This window comes from Chlorocebus sabaeus, chromosome 20 (genome assembly GCF_047675955.1).
Source record: "Chlorocebus sabaeus isolate Y175 chromosome 20, mChlSab1.0.hap1, whole genome shotgun sequence".
NCBI classification, from domain to species: Eukaryota; Metazoa; Chordata; class Mammalia; order Primates; family Cercopithecidae; genus Chlorocebus; species Chlorocebus sabaeus.
In genome coordinates, this window is record NC_132923.1 from 69712914 (window position 1) to 69738548 (window position 25635).

The window sequence follows — 25635 nt, forward strand, 5'->3', positions numbered from 1 at the left end:
AGAGGGCCTCCCTCTCGCACACCTGCTTAGTGACATGTCCCCTCCAGTCTTCCATCTGGGTTTCTCTGAGTCCACTCACATTGAAGGTCAGTCCTGGCACTTGCCTTTTCCCTGACCCCTTTTTTCTGGGCTCACTCTCTTCCCAGCTTCAACTGCTATTTCACGTGTGTGTCTCCCACATACCTGTGCCCTCACTGGGAGCTTCATTTGGATGTCTGACTGGAAACAGAACTATAGAAAATTGACAACTAAATTATCTTTCCATACAAATCAGCACTTCTTGCCAGTATCTTCATTGTTGTCAAAGGCATGCTGTCCTCCTTTCTCAATCTGCCATTTTTAACAACTTTCTCTTCGTCACCTTTAAGAGCCAATCAATTACTAAAGAAGGTTAAGCATTTTTTAAGCATTAAAATATTATTTTCTTACTTTATCTTTTTTCCCTGTTTTGATAGCTACGGCAACGCTCTATCTTTATTACCTGTGTGGTATATTACTTTCAGACTCCTAAGTTAATTGCATTACATCGTGAAACTTAACTTGATACAGATATACTACTTTAGAAGGAAAATAACCTTGAAATCTGAACAATGCTGGAAAGCCAAGTAGCCTACATTCTTGTTTTATTCTATTTTTTAGAGACAGGGTCTCACTCTGTCACCCAGGTTTGAGTGCAGTGGCACAGTCGTAGCTCACTGCAGCCTTGACTTCCTGGGCTCAAGTGATCCTCCCACCTCAGCCTCCTGAGTAGCTGGGATTGCAGGCATGTGCCACCAGGCCCAACTAATTTTTTTATTTAAAATAATTTTTTTTTTTTAAGAGATGCAGCCTCGCTATGTTGCCCAGGCTGGTCTCGAACTCTTGGCCTCAAGGGATCCTCCCACATGAGGATTACAAGCATGAGCCACTGTGCTCAGCCATATACATTCTTATTTTCATCAGATGGAAATACTTCACACATTTGCATGCCGTCCTTGATCAGGAGTCATGCCATCTTCTTTGTCCTGCTCCAATTATAGTGTCTGTGCCGTTGAGGCAGACTCTAACCTGATTTTTTAAATATAATACCATCAACAGTCCTCTCTCTCAGGGACAGCCTTGACTGGATTTGTGCAGATGATGGAGCTTAAAAATCACTGTCCCTCCCTGGGGCTCCACCCAGTCCTGTTACTACCATATATCTTTTCAGCAGCTCCTAAATTTTTCCAGTCCCAAAACATCCCACCAGGATTAAACCTGCCAGCCACTTACGTCTTTTGGAATCCAAGAAACACGCTTGCTGAGACACAGAAAAGAGGAACCAGCCTAATGCTATTAATACCAAGTAGTAAGCACATGTCTACGTACTATAGAAATTCTATATTTTATATAATTTATATAAACTTATTGCTACTACCAGAACAAGACAACCTTCGCAAGTGGTCAAGGAATCTCTCTAAGGCTGATAGTCATTGGAGGGCTGAGGAGCAACTCCTCCTGTTCAGCTCAGGTTTTTCAGTTCCAGTGTATTTTTTCTGTGTTGCCCCTTTCCTCATACCAGCGTGAGATCACTATGAACACCATGAGAGGACTAGAAGGATATGTCATGGTGACTAAAATCACAGGGGTTGGTTTTTAGAGACAGACCTACCTTCAAATCCCAGCTCTGCCCCTTGATAAGCTGTAAGACTTGGAGCAAGTTACTGAAGGTCTATACAGTTCAGGTTACTCATCCTCAGTATAGGAGTAACGTTGTTGCTATCATGAGTAAATGAAATAAGAAACAGAATTGATGGCTTCCCACATAATGAAGAACTCATTAAACAACAATTATTCTGAATGAAGAGATACTGGCTGAGGCCAGGCGTGGTGGCTCACACCTGTAATCCCAGCACTTTGGGGGGCCGAGGCGGGCAGATCACTTGAGGTCAGGAGTTTGAGACCAGCCTGGCCAATGTGGTGAAACCCTGTCTCTACTGAAAATACAAAAATTAGCCAGGCACGGTGGCGGGTACCCATCCTCCCAGCTACTCAGGAGGCTGAGGATTGCTTGAGCCCAGGAGATGGAGGCTGTAGTGGGCTGACATTGCACCACTGCACTCCAGTCTGGATGACAGAGTGAGACTATGTCTCCTTTTTTTTTTTTTTAAAAAAAAAAAAAAAGATATTTATGATATGTGACTTTGACACATTCTAAAGAATACAAATGAAACTTTTAAAATTGCTATATTTCTTATCAGTGAAATTTCTCTTGTATCACTGTATCTTAAGTTAACTTATGCCATTAAATCAAGACGTTTACATAGTTACTTTACATTCTTTCTGAAATAAGATGAAATGTAAATACCTTAACAGAGAACTTGTTATAAGGTATGTTAACCTCATGCTAAGTCAGAATTCAAATGTGAAAACAAGGAAATGGCAACTCTGTGTAAGTAGTAAGTAGGACATCTTTGAATATTTTCCAGTTAGAGAAAACCACATTGTATGTTCTTCATTGGTTTGTGGCTAATTCTTTTACCACACATACTGAGACCACAAGTCAAAATGGAAATGTATTTTCAAACTGACAGTAACCATAGTTACTAAGTAATTTAATTCTGCTCTTAAAGTCTACCCCATATTAGCACCTAGACCACAAAGCACTGTTTTAATTGAAGAATCCGATAATAATGACTAATTACACCTTAGGGTTATTTTTATATAGAACTTGTGATATTGTGACATAATAAGAAATATATATTTGGTCTCTGTCTGGTTCCCAGCACACAGCTCCTAAAACCCTTGGAATCTCCAAAGTGCTAATGAGATGACTGATGGCTGGGGGCTCCTGGAGAGGCTCAGGGTAGGGGCTGGTTGCCAGGGGAACCAACAATGTGACGAGAAGATTGAAACTTTCAGTCCCCCCAACCCCCTCACCCTTTCACCCACCCCCATATCCTCGGAAGAGAGAAGAGCTGAATGTTGAGTAGATCACCAATGGCCAATGATATGATAAGTCACGCTTATGTAATGAAACCTCCATACGAACCCAAAAGGACTGGGTTCAGGGAGCTTCCAGATATCTGAACACATGAGGATGCCTGCAGGGTGGTGTGCCTGCATGCCTTGCCCCATGCATCTCTTGCATCTGGCTGTTCATCTGTAGCCTTTGTAATATCCTTTATAATAAATTGATAAATATAAGTAGAGTGTTTTCCTGAGTTCTATGAAACACTCTAGCAAGTTAATCAAACCTGAGGAGTGTATCGTGGAAATCCCGATTTTTAGCCAGTTGGTCAAATGCACAGGTCATGACCCAGGGCTTGTGATTGGCATTTAACATAGGGTTGACTCTTGTGGGACTGAGCCTTTAGCCTGTGGGATCTGATGCTACCTCCAGGTAGATAGAGTCAGAATTGAATTAAATTAGAGGACATCTAGCTGATGTCTACAGGAGAAATGATTGGTGTGTGGGGAAAATCTTCCCACATCTGGTGTCAGAAGTGCTGTTGAGAGTAGAAAGGAGAAAAACACTTTGGTTTTTCCTCGTTTACAGAACTGTATATTACAAAGTTTTTAAATATCTTATTTCTATTTCTTTTTTTCATGGGCTAATACATGACAGATGATTTGTTGAAGGGAGTTAGTATAATGCATATTTTTCTGATGTTCCCTGAGCACCTAGATGTAGTTGTAATTTACAGATTTTCAATAAACATTACAGATGTATCTTGATAATGGTAAATGGTGTCTTTCATTCATTTAATCACTCATTCAACAAATATTTACTTAACATTGACTATATTCCAAGTATATTTTTAGGTATTGGGGCTACAATGAACAAAACAAATAAAGTCCCAACTGTCACAGAGCACACATTTTGGTGGAAACAAATAAATATAGAATCTGATCTATGTATGGTGAGAAATGTTCAGAAGAAAAATAAAGTGGAGTAGAGAGGTTAGGCAGTTCTGAGAGTAAGGGTGGGTTTTTTGGTTTTTGTTTTTTAGAGAGATGAGGGAAGTCTTATCTGAGAGGGTGACATTAGGGCAATAAAGAAAGCCTGTGGCTCTCTGGAGGAAGAGCATGCTAGGTAACGTGCAAAGGCCCTGAGGTAGGACATTGCCTGGCCTGTTCAAAGAGCAGCAAAGAGGTCAGTGAGGTTTTACTAGGAAAGGGATTAAAGATGAAATCAGAGAGTTTCGGAAGAGGGGAAAGTTTAGTAGACTTGTAAGGTCACAAAGAGTCCTTGAGGGGCTCTGGCTTTGATCTCTGAGTGAAATTGGAGGTTCTGAGCAGAAGGGTGACGTGGCCTGAGGTGCATGTGAAAAGGATTACTGTGAAAACTCATGAGTAAGGGACTCTGGAGGAAGCGAGTTGACCAGTTAGAAAGTTCTTGTACTCCCAAGTGAGCGATGATGTGACTTGGATTTCAGTGTAGGTGGTGAGGTCATTTTACAAGACAGAGCCAGAAGGTTTTGCTGATCAATTAGATGAAGGGCATAATAGAGAGGAATCCAGGAGGATATACCTGATTTTGACCTGAATAATGCAAACCATAGAGTTGCCATTTACTGAAATGGGAAATGCAAGTCTGGGGAGAGGAAAATTGGGTGTTTGGTTTTGAAAATGTTAACTTCAAGATACCTTGAATGACAGGTTAGAAACATGGCAGCTATATTCGGTGGAGATATTCAGACAGAGATATACATTGGGGAGTTTTACACCATAAATTTGAAGGGTATCCTTTAGGAAATGACTGTAGATACAGATAATAAGAGGTCCCAGGTGTGAAAGTTGCACATACCAGGATAAAATCACTTTTATCAGACCCAGACAAAATAGGGCAGGAAAGGCCTGAAGGAGAGGAGGCCCATGCTTACATGTCTGAGATAAGAACTGTTTCCAAGGACTTTCTAAAAACTTTTCATTCATCCCCTGCTTTGATAAAGTTTATCACTAGACATTCTTTAGGACTGCAGTAACCCAGATAAGATGTTCTGGGAAGACCGCTTACCCAGTAACACATCTCTACTAATTAACTGACAATCACTCTGGCTTTGAGCCTCTGGAACCAATGAACTCTGTTTCTAAGCAGCTCACATATATCCCTTTTTGGTAATAAAAGCTTCCCTTTATCCTCTCCCTCACCAAATGCACTGCTGCCTTGCCATGTCATGCATTCTGTATTATAATCCTTATTTATATTCTCAAGTAAACGCTACATATTTGGAGATAATTTTCCCTAGTGTCTTTTTTTAGGCTGACAAAATATAGAGCTCTGGGTCACTATGAATTTATCTGAAATGAAGAGGAATCAGCAAAAGAGACTGAGATAAAGCTTCCAGGAAGGTGGGAGGAGCAGCAAAAGGGAGTCCTGTCCTGGAAGCCGAAAGAAGGAAGTGAAGAGCTACATTAAATGCTAGGAGAGTAAGTGTTTCTGATAAGAAAGATAGACTGAGATTAAACCATTCAATCTGGCAATGGGGAAATCATCAGTGACTCTGATAGGAGCTGTTTCAGTGGAGTGGTGAGGACACAAAACATGACTAAACTGGATAAAAGAGAGAAGAGGGAAGATAGAGACAGACAGTACAGACAACTCTTTTGATTTTTTTCATAAAAGGAAACAGAGTGAAACCCCGTCTCTACTAAAAAATACAAAAAAAATAGCCGGGCGAGGTGGCGGGCGCCTGTAGTCCCAGCTACTCGGGAGGCTGAGGCAGGAGAATGGCGAAAACCCGGGAGGCGGAGCTTGCAGTGAGCTGAGATCCGGCCACTGCACTCCAGCCTGGGCGATAGAGCGAGGCTCCGTCTCAAAAAAAAAAAAAAGAAACAGAGAAATTGGGTGGTAGAGGACAGGGACCAAGGGAGGGTTATATTTTTCAAAAGGGCAAAGGCTATAGCATGCTTAAAAGCTGATGGGAATGATCCAGTAAAGACAGAGACAATGACAATGCAGAAGGAAGAGAGGAAAGTTTTGGAGCAGTGTCCACCAGTAGGCAGGCAGGATACGATCTAGTACCCTAGAGGAGAGTTGACCTTAGGGCAATGGTAATTCATCCATAGCAATAGCAGGAAAGATCAAGCATATGGGTACAGCTGTCAACGCATTAGTCAATGGGGGAGGCTGTGGTATTTCTCATTGCTTCTGTTTTCTCAAGAAAGTGGGAAGCAGGCCTTCAATAGAGAATGAGGAAGGGAAGATACTGGAGAGGAGAGATGAGAGAAAAAGTAATGAAGTAATGACCTGGCTTAGCAAGACAGTGACTTGGCTAGTGAAATGTAGTAGGACTACTGTGTGGCTCTCCTGGCCCAGCTGAGGTTAGTGGTCATGAATATAAAGCAGTATCAGTCAGCAAGGTTGTGTTTGTCTCCAGCCACAATTAGCTCTCTGGGCTCACAATCAGTGAGGAAATGGATTCTAAAACATAAACTGCATTTTGAGTCCTAAAGGAATTACTGAAACCCAACATAGCCTTAAAAATAGTATTTGGAATCACACCTAAGAACTCTTTCTGGTTATTAAAAATATGCATGTAGAGAAGAAGATGTGGCAAAAACAAACAGGCCTTATGAATCGGCAGAGGAGGCCGCTGAATTTAAGGACTCTAAAATGATATCACATCTAAAAATATTTGCCTTATTGGTCTTCCATGGTGCCTGAAAAATCCCAAAATTGGTGTTATTCTAAACTGTTTATGAGCTTGTCATGCACAGAGATGGTGTCTTTTTTTTTTAATATCTAGAGTTTAACACAATTCCAGGAAACCATCAAATGCTAAATAAATATTTGCTAAGATGACTTGAATGGGATAGAATGCAGGGCTATCATTCATGCATTTTTATTCAACAAATATTCATGGAGTAGAATACACTGAGACAGACATTACCAGTGTTTCCAAGATAAAGAAAAAATATATTTACATGAAATTGCTGAAGATAGTGGGACTACAGTAGGGAGATGGTTATTAGCACAGGTTATTTTTAATTTTTTTTCCTATCATTACCCTTTGAAATAGCAAAATAAAGGAGGTAAAAGAAAATATGTGAACAGCTATGAGGCTCTGTCTGGCCGTGCCACCACAAAGGTGCTGGGAAGATGAAGCAAAACAGACAAAATTCTACTTCACAACTTCACCCCAACACGAAGAGGCCCCTGACGGCACCTATGTTGCCATAGGGGAAACACTGCCTTTCTGCAACTGGAGAAACGAGTAGGTGGTCTCAGGTAAAAAGCTTCTCTGTACATGTGATTTTACTGGAAAACTGAACCACATGAGTTAGAAGTGAAACCTTGCACATGCTGATCTCTACCTAGTTGCCAACGTGGAAAATACCCTAATAACTGAACATTTAGGTTTAGCTCCTTTAAACCTAATACTACCTCGACCACAACATTCATTATAAGTCAGCTTTCTCCTGGAGGGAAAGACTTTTTGGCAGTTAGAGAAATTGGCTTGCTCTTTTCTTTTCTCTCTTCTTTCTTTCTTTCTCTCTCTCTCTTTCTTTCTTTCTTTCTTTCTTTCTTTCTTTCTTTCTTTCTTTCTTTCTTTCTTTCTTTCTTTCTTTCTCTTTCTTTCTTTCTCTTTCTTTCTCTCTCTCTGTCTCTTTTTTTGTTTGTTTTTTTTTTGAGACAGGGTCTGGCTAAGCCAACCAGACTGGAATACAGTGGCTCACTACAACCTCTGCCTCCTGGATTCAAGCCATCCTCCCAAGTAGTTTGGACTCCAGGCACCCGCCACCACACCTGGCTAATTTTTTATCTTTTTGTAGAAATTTTTGTATTTTTTGTATTTTTCACCATGTTGCCCAGGCTTGTCTCAAACTCCTGAGCTCAAGTGATCCACCTACCTCAGCCTCCCAAAGTGCTGGGATTACAGGCATGAGCCACTGCGCCCAGACCTCTTCTCTAATTTTTTTCAACTCATTAGTTTGTTTGTAATTAATCATTAGATAAATAGGTGTTTGTTTCCTTTTCTGACCTGTCTATATTTATGGAAGTTAGTCCTTTGACTTTACTAGAGGAGAATGTCCTTTTTATGCTAACCTTTTATATCTTTTATGTCCTCTTTAAAAGTGTAATAAAATCCCATTAATCTGGCCTCCATCAATTCAGAACTTGGTTAGGTTTATCAGAGTTTGGCTATAGTTTATTGTTGGATTTTAAGAAAGAAGGTGGGAGAAATAATTCTTAAAATATATATGACCTTATATTATTACTTAACTAGACAATGAAAGGGAGATGCTGGAAATGTCTATTTCTAGTTATCAACTAGAATAATTACTCAACAAATATTTATTGAGCATTTACTATGTGTCAGGCCCCATTCTAGGTTCAATCAATACAGCAATGAACAAATCAAACAAAAATCCTTGCCCACATTAAGCCTACATTCTAGTTTGAATGAATAAATGTACTATTGACATATAAAAGATAAGTCTTTCTTATTAGAGCACATGCAGCATCTCTTTCTAGATTTTTCCAAAATTATTGTATTACTTAAAAATATATGAATAAAATTATCTATAATATCCTATAAATAATATTTTTTATGGCTTTACATTAATATTTCCCTCAATCAAATCAGTCAGGTTTCCCTTGGGCCATAATATTATAATATCCTTTGCTATAGTCTGAATATTAGTGTACCCTCAAAATTTACATGTTGAAACTTAAACCCCAATGTAATAGTACTAAGAGGTAGGGCCTTTAGAAAGTGGGTAAGTCATGAAGGCTCTACCTTCATGAATCAATTTAGTGCCCCTATAAAAGAGGTTGAAGGGAGCTGCCTGGCCCCTTTTACTATGTGAGAACATATAGAAGTCACCATCTAAGAGGAACAGACCCTCAAAATCTGTTGACACTTGATCTGGGACTTCCTAGCCCCCAGAACTGTGAGCAATAAATTTCTGTTGTTTACAAATTACCCACTCTAGGTATTTTGTTACAGTCGCCTGAATGGACTAAGACACCATTTTGTGTTGTACTTAATTGTAAGCGTTTCCTATATGCAAGTCACTTCCTATAATTTGCTTTTTTATAAGCTTTGTGGTATTAATTATCCTCATTTCACAGGAGGCTGAGGCTCAGCGAGGCTAAATAACTTTTCTAAGATTACACAGCTAGCAACTATGGCTAATACTGTTGGATGATGGTACCAAACTCCATTTACAATGCCCTTCTGCCAGGTTCCCATCCAGACAGAGTAGACATGTGACACCGTTGTGGCCAACTCAATGTAGGTGGAAGTCCACAGGAGGAACTCCTTTGCTCTTTACCACTTTTCCTGCCTGGAACTTGGATGAGAAGCCTGGAGATACAGCATCCAAAGATTAAGGTCAACACGCTGAATATCACAGAGTAGAAAGAGGAAAACAGATCCCTGGGGTATTACTGAATTATCATGCCACCTGTTATTACATGTAATTGTGACCTGATATAAATAAGGCCATGTCTATTTAAGTGACTGGACTTGAGTAGTTTTTTTTGGGTTTTTTGTTTGTGTGTTTGTTTGTTTTGAGATGGAGTCTCACTCTGTAGCCCAGGCTGGAGTGCAATGGCATGAACTTGGCTCACTGCAACCTTCACCTCCCAGGTTCAAGCGATTCTCCTGCCTTAGCCTCCTGAGTAGCTGGGATTACAGGCATATGCCACCATGCTCTGCTCATTTTTGTATTTTTAGTAGAGTTAGGGTTTCACCATATTGGCCAGGCTGGTCTTGAACTCTTGACCTCAAGTGATCCATCTGCCTCAGCCTCCCAAAGTGCTAGGATTACAAGTGAGCACCACTGCGCCTGGCCTGCACTTGAGTTTTCTGATATTTGTATCATAAAAGACACCTGACTGATAAGTTTCAGAACTGGAAATTAAATCTAAAACTCTAAAGCTCATGCTCTTTGCAATGAATATTTCTGAAAACATTCTCTTTAGTAAACTTATTCTTAATACTTTCAGAGTGACTTTTTGAGTACTGAGAACAATCTTAGTACTCATAACTACTACAAATATTCCTTACTTTATAAAGTGAATGTGTTCCTCAAACGTCATGTGTAAATAAATTTAAACATATATAATTTTGAACGCATTAAAGGATTTTAAAAGAAATATATAATACATAGTTTTATAAAATATTCAGAAAATATTTTTATGATACTAAATAGGAAATTAGGTGGGGGTTAGCAAGTTTAAAATGGTATCAAACAAATATATTTTTTCAAATTGTGGTTCATCTATCCGGAATTTGCAATGCAGTTTTACTATCAGGAACCTCAGAATGCAGGTAAGTCAGGCTTGAAAGAATTAGCCTGCACCCACTAGGGTGGCAATAACCAAGATAAAAACAAAGGTTGGCAAGAATGTGGAAATACTGGAACCCTTATACACTGTTGGTGGGAATGTAAAATGTGTGACTGCTTTGGAAAACATTATGGCAGTTGAACAAAAGATTAAACATAGAGTTACCAAGAGACCCAGGAATTCTATTCCTAAATATATGCCCAAGAGAAATAAAAATATGTCTACACAAAACTTGTACACAAATATTAATAGAAGCATAATTCATAATAGCTGAAAAGTGGAAACAACCAAAAAGTTCATCAACCAAGGAATAAATAAATAAAATGTGTTCCAAATAATAGAACATTATTTAAAAAAGGAATAAAGGGCCAGGCTTAGTGACTCATGCCTGTAATCCTAGCACTTAAGGGAGGCCAAGGCGGGAGGGTTGCCTGAGCTCAGGAGTTCCATACCAGTCTGGGCAACATGGTGAAATCCCATCTGTACTAAAATACAAAAAAAAATTAGTCGGGAGTGGTGGTGTACACCTGTAATCCCGGCTACTCAGGAGGCTGAGACAGGAGAATCACTTGATCCCGGGAGGCAGAGGTTGTAGTGAGCCGAGATCGCACCATTGCACTCCAGCCTGGGCAACAGAGTAAGACTTCATCTCAAGAAAAAAAAAGAAAAAAAGAAAGGAATAAAGTACTAATACATGTTACACCATAGATAACCTTGAAAACATTATGCTAAATGAAAGAAGCCAGTCACAAAAGACCACATGTTATATGATTCCTTTTATATGAAGTGTCCGGTGTAGGCAAATCCAGAGACAGAAAGCAGATAGTGGTTGCCATGGACTGGGAAGATTGAGGGGAAATAGGAAGTGACTGCTAATGGATGTGCTTTTTTTTGGCGTGATGAAAATGTTCAATATTGATTGTAGTGATGGGTGGATGTGATTTTTTTGGGCATGATGAAAATGTTCAACATTGATTGTAGTGATGGGTGGTAAAACTCAAGGAATGATATACTTTAAATAAGGAGAATTGTATGGTAGATGAACTATACTTAATAAAGTGTTATATTAAAAACAAAGGAAGAATGAATTAACCAAACAACCAGGATCAGCAGTTCCGGAGATCCTTCCAGGTTCGGGGAGATAGTGAATATCCTCAAGACACTAGGCTCTCTGTCAGTCTGGCACTGCCTGGTTTTTCTGTGAGCTCGAAGTGCAAAGGTTGCTGCCATACTGCCCTCACCTTCAAATCCCTAAAGTTGACTTAGCAATGAGACTCTAGTTGTCTCGCTCTCGTGGCTTTTCTACTTTACCCTATAGGCAAGCGGTAGAGGTTTAGTCTCCAATGGTTTAGCCAGAGAGATCCCCATGAAAATCCCTGCTCCTTTACTTCTTAGTCAAGTGACTTTGGAGAGGTAATGTGAGCTCCCCAAGCCATCTGTAAGATGGGAACAGTAACAATCGTTCCCTCACAAGGTTGAGAATTGAAGATGTCATGCACATGAAGTACAGAGCACAGTACTTAGCATATTGCATCTCATCTATCAACTCTACTCATCCCTGATATCAGAGTTTTCATCATCTCTTCGGTACTGGAATATGCCTCTGTTTAACTCCTGTTCAGAATGAAAAGTGTATGCCTCTTGCCCATGGCATGCAGCTGGTAACTCCAGGTCTAGTAATGTGTTCATTAAATCTGTCTAGTTTCTACATGCACTTTCTTGAATGAAGAGGTATTTCTTTTTATGTTTCACTTAATCAAAATTATTCTGAGTATCCAACAGGTGGAGAAAGAGAGAGCAAGATTAGGTTATTCTCTTCAATACAGACCAGGTTTGGTGACTGAGAGAATTGCTTGAACCTAGGAGGCAGAGGTTGCAGTGAGCTAAGATTGTGCCACTGCACTCCAGCCTGGGTGACAGAGACACTGACTCAAAAAACAAAAACAAAAACAAAAACAAAACAAACAAACAGAAAACAAATACCCTATAAATAAATAAAAAGATTACTTTTTTAAAAAGAAGGTTATTCCCTTCCATAATGATGAGAACTGAACAGAGTATTTTAAAGATGCCCCGCAATCTGGACCTCCACATGCCTTCGGCAGAAAATAAGTTAAGAAGACAGTCAGGCAATCTATGTTCAAATTCCACCTCTCCTTCTCTGCAACTGTGTGGTCCCGGATACATACCTGACCTCACTAAGTCTCAGTTCCCTTGTCTATACAAATGGGAAAAATAATTGCATGCATCTGTCTTACTCTCTTTCAGCTGTTATACAAATACCTTAGACTAGGTAATTTATAAACAACAGAAATTTATTGTTTACAGTTCTGGAGGCTTGGAAGTCCAAGATCAAGGCATCAGCAGATTCAGTGTCTGGTGAGGGCTCACTCTCTGCTTTATAGATAGCACCTTCTGGCTGTGTCCTCACAGGGTAGAAGGGCAAAGAAGCTCTCTTTCAGGCCTCTTATGGAAGGGCAATAATTCCCTCCATGAGGGCTTCACCCTCATGACCTAATCTCACTTCAAAGGCCCCAACTCTTGTTACTCTTGCATTGGGGGTTTGTTTCAACATATGAATTTTAGGAGGACACAAGCATTTGTAGGATCCCAGTGCTTCACATGGTTGTACAGGTATTAAATTAGGCAGCATTTATAAAGCTGTTGGCCCAGTGCTTGGCAAACAGTAAGGGTCCAATAAATGCTTTAAAAAATAGTTTTGAAATTTTTAAGAATTACTGACAGAAAAAAAAGTGTACTTCAAAAACACCACAGAAGGCATTTTATTTTATTTTATTTTATTTTATTTTTTATTTTTTGAGATGGAGTTTCCCTCTTGTTGCCCAGGCTGGAGTGCAGTGGTGCGATCTAGGGTCACTACAAACTCCACCTCCCAGGTTCAAGCGATTCTCCTGTCTCAGCCTCCCGAGTACCTGGGATTACAAGTGTGTGCCACCACACCCGGCTAATTTTTGCATTTTTAGTAGAGACAGGGTTTCACCATGTTAGCCAGGCTGGTCTTGAATTCCTGATCTCAGGTGATCCACCCGCCTCAGCCTCCCAAAGTGCTGGGATTACAGGCATGAGCCACCGCACCCAGCCGGTATTTTATATTATTTTATTTTATTTAGTACTATTTTTGAGACAGAGTCTCGCTCTTTTGCCCAGGCTGGAGTGTAGTGGCATGATCTCAGCTCACTGCAACCTCTGCCTCCTGGGTTCAAGCAATTCTCCCTGCCTCAGCCTCCTGAGTAACTGGGATTACAGGCACCTACCACCATACCCAGCTAATTTTTGTATTTTTAGTAGAGATGGAGTTTCACCATGTTGGCCAGGCTGATCTTGAACTCCTGACTTCAGGTGATCCACCAGCCTCAGTCTCCCAAAGTGCCGGGATTACAGGCATGAGCTATTGTGCCTGGCCTGGAATTTTATTTTTTAATAAACTAAACAAAACAAGAAACACGAATAAGGTGAACAACTTGCCCTAGTTTGCCCACAACTTTCCAGGTTTTAAAACTGAAAATCCTTTGTCCTGAAAACCCCCTTAGTATGAGACAAACAGGAAAGTTGATCAGCTATACAGACACTAAATTTAAGATTTGAGGGTCAGTATTAACAATTAATAGCTTCCATGAATTTAGTGGTAATGTGGCATGATTATACACACTTTAAAAGCCAAATTCCACATAATGAATTAGAACAAACCCGTGTATTTAGGTTTTATTTTTAGGCCCATTTAAAGATTAAAAATCATAGCAATTTGGGGAAATTAAGTTGTTGAAACCCTAGAAGAAGAATAGAGCAGGTATTTAAGCAATAATTTATTATTTTATTTTATTTTATTTTATTTTTTGAGATGGAGTCTTGTTCTGTCGCCCAGGCTGGAGTGCAGTGGCGCAGTCTTGGCTCACTGCAACCTCTGCCTCCCAGGTTCAAGCTATTCTCCTGCCTCAGCCTCCCGAGCAGCTGGAATTACAGGTGCCCGCCACAATGCCAGGCTAATTTTTGTATTTTTAGTAGAAACCAGGTTTCACCATGTTGGCCAGGCTGGTCTCAAACTCCTGACCTCAGGTTATTCGCCCACCTCGGCCTCCCAAAGTGTTGGGATTACAGGTGTGAGCCACTGTGCCCATCCTAAGCAATGATTTAAAATTGTGCTGGGCTGTACCACCATTTGGCCCCTGCTACCAATTACCTACAAATGAATAAAAAGGGTTGAAAGATCATAGAATACTTTCCTACCAGAGTGAAAATATTAATGGCCCGAAAAGGGCATTGGTAGGTTCACTGATCATAAGTAGGAAATTAGGGATAAATCAGGGTACATATTTAATGTTTGAGGTTGATTTCTTGGATCTCTGGTGGAGGCAGAGCTCTGGCTGAACCAGGGTGGAACCGCTTATATGAAGCCATGAGGAAGGGACCTACCTCTTCACATGCACCACATATTTTGTGTCTATGTAGGTGAGCTTCCCAGCATTCCAGGTGCAAGTCATGTTGCCTGAATATTCATAAATGACACAGGTTACCTCATCAGGAACATCTGGCGGATCTGCAACAAAACATACCACTTAGGAGCTGCCATAAGAAATATGAAGTTCTCTATAAAGTAGTCAGTTGAGAAACTGACAATTTTATTTGAAAATCAGGTCAATTAGCACTCAGCACCTCCCTGCTCCTCATTCCATCCCTACTACCTTACCTTGCAACCCACTTTACCATCAAGTATCCATTCCTCTTCTTCTTATACTTGACTATATTATCCTAAATTCAGTCTCCCCCAGCTATTCCTGTATCTTTCTCTTTTTCTTAACAGCTAAACACTTTTAAAGAGCCTATTATTCTTCATTTCCCATATGCTTTTGAACCCAAAACAATCAGGATTCAGCTTCCACAATTCCACCATTGTTGCTAAGGTCTTCGATGACTTTCTCTTCAACAGACCCCATCTCTTGTCATTTGTCATTGAAAATTTTTTATAAGAAAGAAGGCTATTTGTTCCTTTTCATCTATTTTGTAATTAAAATAAAAATCCACAGAAAATCTCTGCAGCATTTCATATTTTGCTCACTCCCTCCTTGAAAGCTCTCTGTTTTAAAGCTGGGTGTGGTGGCTCACCCAGTAGTCTCAGCTAACTGGGGGGCTGAGACTGGGGGGATCCCTGGAGCTTAGGAGTTTGAGGCTGCAGTAAGCTATGATCAACACACTGCACTCCAGATTGGGTGACACAGTGAGACCTTGTCTCAAAAACAAGACAAGAAAAGAAACCTCTTTGCTTTTGGCTCTTGCAAATGGGTCTTTGTAGTTTTCTTCTACTACTCTGGCAGACTATCTTCTTCTCTTGCACATTTTCCACTACTCATTTTAAAAGTTTAGTGTTCATACATGCAATAAAATATTATTCAGCCTTAAAAAAGAAGGAAACTTTAACACATGCTACAATGTAGATGAAACTTGAAGACATTATATTAAGCGAAGTAAGCCAGACCCTAAAGGACAAATATTGCACAATTCCCCTTACACAAGGTATCCGGAATAGTCAAGCTCGTAGAAAGTAGAATGGCAGTTGCTGTGGCTTGGAGGAGAAGGAAGTGGATATTTGTTTAAAGGATACAGAGTTTCAGCTTGCAATAAGAAGGTTCTGGAGACAAATGGTGGTGATGGTTGCACAACAGTGTAAATGTACTTAGTGCCACTGAACTGTATACTTAACCATGGTAAAAATGGTACATTTTATGTTATGTATTTTACCACCACCACCACAAGGTTTTTTAAAAGTTTGGTATTCACGCAATTCTATTTCAAGGCTCTTTTCCCATCACTCCACTCAACTCATCCCATCCCTATTCCTGCCCAGCTCTTTCTCCAGGTGGCCATATTACGGGGAACATTTTTATTTTTCGTTGGCTAGCGTCTTTCCCTCTTGAGAACTGACATCCCCTCCAGCCCCTCACTCCAATCTCACCCCTACCCCAACCCCAAGGCCTGTCAATCAAGAGGCTCTCCACAGAAGTGTGCCTTTGAGGTAGGTTGACTAATAGGAGAATTTCCCTTGGGAATGAACATATGACTCATAATGAACCAATCAGAATTCTCCAAGGCACTTTTTGTAAACCATTGTAAAAGCAGCACACTCTGTGCTCCTGAAACTGCTATCTCTGAGTAGCATGTGAGCTGTAAGTTGCTGGTGGCCATCTTGCTGTCATTGTGAAACAGGCTTTTTCACAGTTTTTAGTCTATGTAAGAATGAGGCCAACACAGGGGAAAACAATACCTAGCAGACAGGAAAAGATGAGAGAGTTCTGATGACATTGACTTTTTAGGGCCTCTAATGCCTATGAAACTCCAACAACTATCGAATGACACCCAGAATTTTCAGTTATATCATTCAATAGTGAATAAGATTAAGATTTTTTAAAATATAGAAATATTGAGTGTTTATTAAATATTCACTTTTCAGTTGTGGCTCTCTTAGTTCATCCCTGCATGTGAAATACTGCTGGGACACTTGACTGCTCAGGGAATGACAAGACAAGTGGAAGGACAGAGGCTCATAAAGAATAAAAATACAGACATTTAGGCATCTGAAGTTCCATCCAAAGATTTATCTTAAGTACATATTGCTTTCACTTCACCTGCAAATTGCTTACAAAAATTTTGCTTGTAAAATAATAAACAAATATATTAAAAATTTTATTCTCACTGCAAATCAAGGCGGTACTAGATGTCTTTAAACCTATCAAATTAGCAAGGATTTTGAAAAATGACAGTACACAGTGTTGGAGTGGACTCATGGAAGTCCTCTAACATGCTTCTGGTGGAAGTACAAATTGGTACAGCCTTTATGGAGAGCACTTTACATATCGCAATCTGTAAAAGCAGGTGTAACATTTTGCAACTCAGCAATTATACATCTAAGAATGCCTCCTTAATGAAATGTCCATAGATATATAAAATATTTGGCTTAAAGGATGTGCCCTTAAAGTATTGTTCATAACAATGAAAAAATTGTAAACAAGCTCAATTTTCCAAAATAAGGTTAAATAAACTACAATCCAATCCTAAACACATCCAAAAGCAATGTTGTAGAAGACAATTTAAGTACTTGACTTTTGGAAGGAATTAAAAGTATATTTAATGAAGTAATGATGATACGGCAAAGTGAAAAAAGCAGGTTGCAAAATGGTTCAATTAGTGGTTTCATTTAAGCAAGAGATTGAGAAACAGAGGGTCTGAAATTTCAAAGACATATTCCAAATTATTAAAGAGGGATTATGGTTACTAGTAAAGTTATAGGATTATGGGAATGATAGGTATTTCTTTTTTGCTGGTCTACATTTTAAAAACTCTCTATATTGAATGCAATTTGATTTTACAATCAAAAAACTCTTTTCATATATCGAAGGTCTAATATCCTTTTCAAAAAAGCCATTTTCAAACAGTAAGAACACACTAAAAAGTACTTTACAACGTTTTGGTGACTTGTAACATTGAGTTACAATGGTAACTGGGTAAAATAGGGTAAAATAAATCTTTGTTTTAATTGAGCCTTAAATGAAGTAGGTGTGGAAACATAAATTTAAATCATTTTGGAGATTCAGTTGTGATCCCTCATTGATTACAATGATTGGTGCTGAAGTTATCTTTCCCTCTGGTTTCAGATAGAGAGTGTCATTGATTTGGCCATCAGATCATTTGGGCTATGTTACACCACGGCATCCTACATGAAGTGAATTATTGGGGTTACAAATGTCTGGTAGTTAATTAACTTTGCGAAAGATCAAAAAGATGACTATACATACACACACACACAAATAAGTATTTGTTAATATGAAGCAATTTAAGATGGGCCTGTGAGTATGGTTATGAAAATAACATCAAGTTGTTGTTAGGCCTCATTGCCAGGTTATTCAATATCCAAGAACAAAACCTGGCTATACAACTAGATACTAGAGAACACCCTGAGATGTACAAAAGGGGGCTTATGTTTTTGTTCTTTCCTGCCAATCCCACCCTTCCCCTATTATTGGGATACTCAGGAATCACAGGCCAGGTTTTTTGTTAATTCAGAGTCTAGCCAAGGATCCTTTTCTACTGAGAGCTTCTTGAAAGCAGCCTGTGATTTCCTCTTCTTTGTACTTCTAGCATTTAACACATTTTTGGTGCATAGTAACCACTCAATAAAGTTTATTCCATGAATTGATTGTCTCAATTAAGATAATAACGAGAAGGATTAAAGTGGAGAGGGATGCAATGCTTCTGGCAAAGATCACTCTACAATTTCTTACTCAAGCAGGGCACAGGCCAGCCTAATTGTTCTGTAATCATACTTAATAGCAATGCTAGAAACAAATATTCAGAGGCTTTTATTGAATAACAAATGTGCTTTCATCATTGTAAATGAAGGCCAAAGAAGGTTAAAATTTAAAAAGTCAAAGATACTTAAAATTTTAAATAAATGATTAAGTGGAAACGTGACTATTTGTGCACGGTTTAATTTGATATTTTTAAATGAATAAAGACATCTTGTATTTTATCCGATGATTGGTATGGTCTGATTAGAACAAATTTCCCATAATATGTGTGCATTTAATCTTAGATAAGAATCTAAGAAGTGTTTAGGATTGTGGCTAAAAATGGAAATTGTGATAATATGATTTATATTTCACAAATTATACATTAAAGCACAGCACTTTAAAATCTATTTGGATAGCTTTTCAAGGAAAGCAATGACTCATTTATCTTGTCTTTTACAATTTGTCTCTAGTCTAAAAAAATACATATAATCATTTTGTTCAAAGCAATGATGATGAGTTGACATAGTAAATCTCACATGACAAATATCCTGTGATCAAAGTTGTCCAGTGAAAGCAATGTGATTTCTAGAATGCCACAAAACCCTCAAAAACCTTTTTTTGACCTACTTAAATAGGAAGTTTTGTTTGCTAAGAATGTAGAGCTCAAGAAGACATTCAGCTTGAATCCAGGGGTTTGAGTAAATTCTCACCTGGCAGTTACATTTTTACACTCATAACCAGAGGCCTATGTAAGGAGTTACAACTCACAAATTAAATAAGTGGAAAGAGTGATGTTCTTTCTAAGCAGCCATCAGCAGAGAATGTATTTCTATTAGACTGTCCTGGAAGAGGAACAAAGTCCATTCTCTTACCTTCTACATTGCCTGGTGTTAGGTTTGGAGACAGAGGCCCCTCTGCCAACACTGAGAGGGCTCTTGGGAGTAATCAGTGATACAAACTGCAACACACGGAAGGTGGTGTTAAAGAAAATGTATAGGAGGCCATTGTTTTGGACTGAGCTCCTGAACTAGGCCCCCACATACCAAATCAAAACGAAGTAACTCCTGTTAAGTGACATATAATCAAGCTGAAACTTTAAGGAAGCAGGTAAAACTCCCACAGACTAGTTTTTCCTGACAACAGAAAATTCAAAGCAACCACGTAGAAAGAGCCCAGTCAGCCTGAGCAGGGATGATAAGGAAACCCCCTCTGCTTTAACCATTAAAGGAAAATAACCCGAAGTAACAATGTTAACCAATCTGGTAGGTTTTATAAAAATGTCATTTCTTGTTCCTACCTTACAAAAACCAACTGTTCTGTTATAATAGTAGAACCAAATAGTAGAACCAAAACTAAGTACATAATTATACAAGCCAGTCCATATCACTATAGTAACTTAAACACCTCCAGGATACTGAGATTAATTTTATAGAATGAGATGCTGCCGATTCATGAATCACAAATAAAAACCTCTCAGATCTAAAAACTAAATTTGCTGAAATTTAGTTTTTTAACAGAGACAATGTTTATTCTGCTTCCTTTTTTCCCTCTGGCTTAAATTAATAACTAACCTTTTCCTGTAACTGTGAAAGTTGCTTATCTGCCCTCCAAAGAAATTGTATGGTCTCTCTACCCCACTCCCACCCCCAAAGGATAAATAGTAAAGTATTTAAGCATTGAGGTTTGGTTATGTTTCCTGAGGATGTGGACAAGCTAAGGAGATTTCATACATCAGATAAGATGTCGGCCGGGCGCGGTGGCTCAAGCCTGTAATCCCAGCACTTTGGGAGGCCGAGACGGGTGGATCACAAGGTCAGGAGATCGAGACCATCCTGGCTAGCATGGTGAAACCCCGTCTCTACTAAAAAAATACAAAAAACTAGCCGGGCGCCGTGGCGGGTGCCTGTAGTCCCAGCTACTCGGGAGGCTGAGGCAGGAGAATAGCGTGAACCCGGGAGGCGGAGCTTGCAGTGAGCTGAGATCCGGCCACAGCACTCCAACCTGGGCGACAGAGCGAGACTCCGTCTCAAAAAAAAAAAAAAAAAAAGATGTCTGCCTGTGGTTTAATTTCCACAATTTAAGGCAAGTTTAGCAGCTTTAAGGCATTAGTTTAAGGTAGGTTTATTCTTTGACTCCAAAACCTATGACTTTCCTTCCTCAACTCACCTCTACAACTTTCTATAGTTCCCTCTCTTGAAAAGCATGCAAGATCAGCTGCTCAGAGTTAAGTAGGACAATGGCTTCATTATAGAGCAAGGAAGCCTCTTACTTTCCAAGCAGCCACAATGGGGTCAGGTGGTAGTGGTGATATGGGTCTGCCCCCAGCTAAGTTGTAAACGGGAAGAAGCAGCAAGAACTGAGGTTTGATTCTCAAAAGTATGGAGGAAGGGAACACGGCAAAGACACAAACTCCTTTTTTCTTTTTTTTCTTTTCTTTTTTTTTTTTTACTGAAAATGGGTTCAAGTGCCATAGAGAATGAATATCTGAGTTAAAACAGTGCTGAACTTATTGATTTACCCCCTTCATAATAGTAGAACCAAAACTAGGTATATAATTATACAAGCCAGCCCATATCATCATAGTGATTTAAACACTTCCAGGACACTCAGAGCACAGATTGAATTTAGCATATATTTTTAAGATTAACTTGACTAAGCTTTAAATAAATTAATAATTATTCCCTTCAAGGTGGGTTTTAAGAAAAAGAAAAAAAAAATAGTTACAGTAACAAACACAGTGATTATAAATTGGAATAGTGAGATTAGGAACAGAGGATTGTAGGAGACTCTCCCTATGTTTTATCAAAAGGATGTATTTTTAAGGATTTGGGTACTGATGTACTTTAAATTTTATCATATGCTTCCAAATAAATTATTGAAATCAGGTGCATAACACAGCCTGTATATAACACAGCCTCAGCCTCTTGAGTAGCAAGGAATTGAGGCTTAAGCAACTTGCCCAAGGTCGCAAACCTAGTAGTACAGTGGGAGCACAAAACTAGTTTTGCAACTCCCCCTAAACCTTGGCCTCAAAATTTCTCAATGGAATCTGCTTCAAGGTTAATTATATTAGTTTAGAAAAATAAAACAAGAAGATTAAAAGAGCAACATTTTAAATCTAAGGGTGCTGGCCCTCATATATGCAGTGTTCGTTCAGGGTAGAGGTGAAAAAATGTTTTTTGAATGTATTGGCAACATTTTAAAATTTAGAGAGTACACATTAAAATTTTATATTTCTGTCTTCCTTTGAAGAGCCAAAAGATGTAGGAATACTGGGCCCCTGTGATTACTGGATCTGGGCAGTGGCTCCCCCCAGGAGACCACCTGTGTACTTTCTTCTCTGCATATCTCCTATCAGCTTCTACAATTCATATAGTTCACCGATCTGGCCCTGGAGACATTTGAGTTTGCAGCTCCTGTATGAAACTAATCTAAAAACTGAACTATATCATTTTGTCCCTGTTTTTAGACTAGTGTGGTAATGACCAGGTAATTGTTAGACTAGCTTTTGTTTGCATTTTGAATGTGCCCCAACACTTACATCCAGAAGAAATGTCTTTTCCACATATCAGTGTCTCTTGAAAATGATTGGGACATTCAGCAGTGCAGTACATAGAAGCGTGTGGTTCCAGAAAGTTTTTATACCAAAGCCGAGCTGTTGTTTTATTAATCCTTGTGATTTCAAATCTTTCTTTGATGCCATTTTTATAAAAATGAAGTTGCCTTGGTTGGCAGTTCTTAATTGCTGCTTGGCAATATATAGAGATATTCATACCCATCTTAAAAATTGTGGCTGGTTCTACCCAAATGTGGCCAGAGCAGTTTATATTTGTAATTCCTAGAAATAAATGGAAAAATAATAAATTACATGTAAAACATTAAAACAAGAGATTCAGAAGAACATACTATTGCATTTTAAATTTATTATTTCTATTAATTAAATGATTCCATTGAAAACAGTTTTAGGACTAGATGTATCTTTCATAAACTAGTCTGTTAGGCTTTTTTTTTTTTTTTGAGACAGTCCCGCTGTGTCGCCCAGACTGGGGTGCAGTGTCGCAATGCCGGCTCACTGAAACATCCACCTTCCAGGTTCAAGTGACTCTCCTGCCTCAGCCTCTTGAGTAGCTGGGATTATAAGTGAGCACCACCACGCCTGGCTAATATGGGGTTTCACCATGTTGGTCACGCTGATCTCAAATTCCTGACCTCAGGTGATCCACCCACCTCGGCCTCCCAAAGTGCTGGGATTACAGGCATTAGCCACCTCGTCCAGCCTCTGTTACGCTTTTGTTGATGTTCAGCACCATGGCACAAGACTAGAGTCAGCTTGGAAGCTTCTCTAAGTGTCTAAAGAGCAAATATAATTAGCTCTCCTACTTTAGAGAACTGAGAGATTATGAAGCTACAGTATTTTTCAAAGGTAAGATTAGAAATAACACTGGGCACTGTAGAATCTGAACCCCATTCTCTAGCTACTCAACCAATCTTTTGTTCTTTTTTAGATAAAGCCTACTTTTTTCAGTAAAGTTTGAATATAATGAATAAAACCATACTCTTGCCAATGGCCCACACAGTTACTATGTGCTAGGCACATAGTAACTATCAATAAGTGGTTTGTGAAATAGAATTACATTCAAATGTTTGACAGGTTATTATATAACAGTTATAATAGTTTGAAGATAGAAAATGCCAACTCAAACTAATAAGCTCCTTTGTGGAAGTATTCACATGTGAGTAAGAGGGCTGTCCAGAAGGGAAATTTGAGAAAGAAATCCTGCATTTGGACGATTGGGCCATTTTTATTTCATTCTGTGTAATTTTTATGCACACATTTTTTCCAGTCTAAAAATATTTGTATTCTTCAGAGATTCTAACATAACACTATGAAAATAATAATCACTCAATATTCCATTTGTTGAATGAAAGACAGCAGTAGATACACAAAACACCATACCTCCATGACACCAACTGAAGAGTATGTAAAGGGCTATTACAGCATCCCATTGAATAGTGACCTGATTCATGTCTAGAAGCAGGAAAAGACGTTATCCTCTGGAAAAAAATATGAAAAATGTTTAAATTGTAGTATTTTAGTAAAATAATAAGAAGCATTACATTTTTCCCTAAGAGATATTGTATTTGATGGGAACCTTTTATTAGGAAGGGAGGAAGAAGGAAGGAAGGGAGGGAGGAAGGAAGGAAGGAAGAAAGGAAACAGAGCAAAGAAATGTTACTGGTATATTTAGGAGATATAACAAGAGATGGAGAAGTAAAGCAAACAAATGGAATTTTATACTCTTCAAAACTGACTATTAATTAACTCAGTAGGGCATTTGATTCATTACAATTCCTCCTAATCTAGCCTTTCTCATCAGAAACCTCCTCCTCTGAGTTAACTTCTTTATTTATTTTATGTTTTAAACTTTTTTAGAGACAAGGGCTGGGCTCTGTAGCCCAGGCTGGAGTGCAGTGGCATTATCATAGCTCACTATAACCTCAAACTCCTGGGCTCAAGCGGTCCTCCCAACTCAGCCTCCCAAAGTGCTAGGATTACAGGCATGAACCACCGTGCCTGGGCTGAGCTAACTTCTGGTGATGAATTCTTCTGCCTGCCAAAGTTATGTACTTATCACACTCCAGAAATACTAGTCTTTGATGAGCTAAACCTGGGAAGAGCCAAAAATTTCAGAATTCCCAGAGAAAATGGATTCAAAATGAAGAAAAGTGAAGTGAGATTAAGCAATATGTGCTATCACCAGTTAGACTGTAAAAAGCCTTTCATCTGGGGAGGCGTCGTGGTTCATGCCTGTAATCCCAGCACTTTGGGAGGCAGAGGTCGGTGGATTGCTTGAGCCCAGGAGTTCGAGATCAGGCTGGGCAACACCGTGAAACCTCGTCCCTACTAAAAATTAAAAAATTAGCCCAGCATAGTGGCATGTGACTGTCATCCCAGCTACCCAGGAGGTGAAGGTTGCAGTGAACCATGGTCACACCATTGCACTCTGGCCTGGGCGACAGAGTGAGACCTTGTCCCCCCAACCCCCAAAAAAGAGGAAAAAAGCTTTCATCTGTAGAGAACTCGAAAGGAACACATTATAGAAATTCCTAATAATACCGTTGTGTTGACAACTAGAGTTACATTATTCAATTAATCAGTTACATTAATTAACTCATTTACTCAACAATCAACATTATTCAGTTATTTTATCTGTTTAATAAAACCTGAGCTTTTTCTGTAAAACAACAAGAGAATGCAATGCACAGTTCATCAAATCGCATAAAATATCTAGTAACATTAAAAAAAACTGGGGTCCCTCGGCTCAGAAATATAAGGATCCCTTTCATAATTTGTTAGCAATTGTAATTCTTCTCTTCATAGAAGAAGCAGAAGCCCTAAAAATGTTCCTAGTTAGAAGTTAACTGATGGAAATATACAATAATTATTATTTAAAGTGATGTGATGCCATATAATATTATAGATTCCCTCTTCATCAGTAACCACTGCATGGAATATCATGAAAACTTGCAAGAGAAAACAACTTGGCCCATGTATTTTCAAAAGGAAATATATCTGTCTTTAAGTATTTGAATGATCGCTGCCTATTTACCTTTCAACCTGTTTGAAGGACATAATTCCACTTCAGAGCCAGGCTGCCACCCTTGTTGGCTGTGTCATGTCTTCTTTCCTCACTGCCTGACTGTCAGTGATCACTTTAGATTTTCAGCTCTGAGGTCAATGGAAATGTCAGCAGAGCCCTGACCTACATTTCAGACTCTTGAAGAGGCACTCAAACTGTCCAATTCGAAATGACTGGCTCTCGTGTAACTACTTGGGAAAACCCAGATTATTGAAAGTGAACTGTTTTGTCAGTACTTTTTTTTTTTTTTACAGCTGAATTTAAAATTGTCTCATCCAAGAGGCAGAACACTTATACATGTTTTCTTAAAAACGTCAAACATTTTGACACCAAAAATATGGCGCTTAGTTTTAATTTACAACCAGCATTGTTATTAATTATACACTTGTTTCTTTTTTTAGTTTTCCAGCTTTGTTGAAGTATAATTGATGAA

The 25635-nt window shown here is 39.0% G+C and overlaps 1 protein-coding gene across 1 annotated transcript in view; it reads right to left on the reverse strand.

Moving 5' to 3' along the window:
• The window catches only part of IL23R (interleukin 23 receptor), an 86457-nt gene extending 61197 nt beyond the window's left edge, over window positions 1-25260 (reverse strand). The window contains exons 1-4 of the mRNA XM_007978367.3: window positions 25173-25260; window positions 23519-23616; window positions 22103-22399; window positions 14693-14816 (exon numbers count right to left, since the gene is read on the reverse strand). Of these exons, the coding sequence (XP_007976558.3) occupies window positions 14693-14816; window positions 22103-22399; window positions 23519-23588 (491 nt within the window). The 5' untranslated portion in view covers window positions 23589-23616; window positions 25173-25260. The remainder of the gene's footprint in view (window positions 1-14692; window positions 14817-22102; window positions 22400-23518; window positions 23617-25172) is intronic.
• Between the last annotated feature and the right edge of the window lie 375 nt (window positions 25261-25635).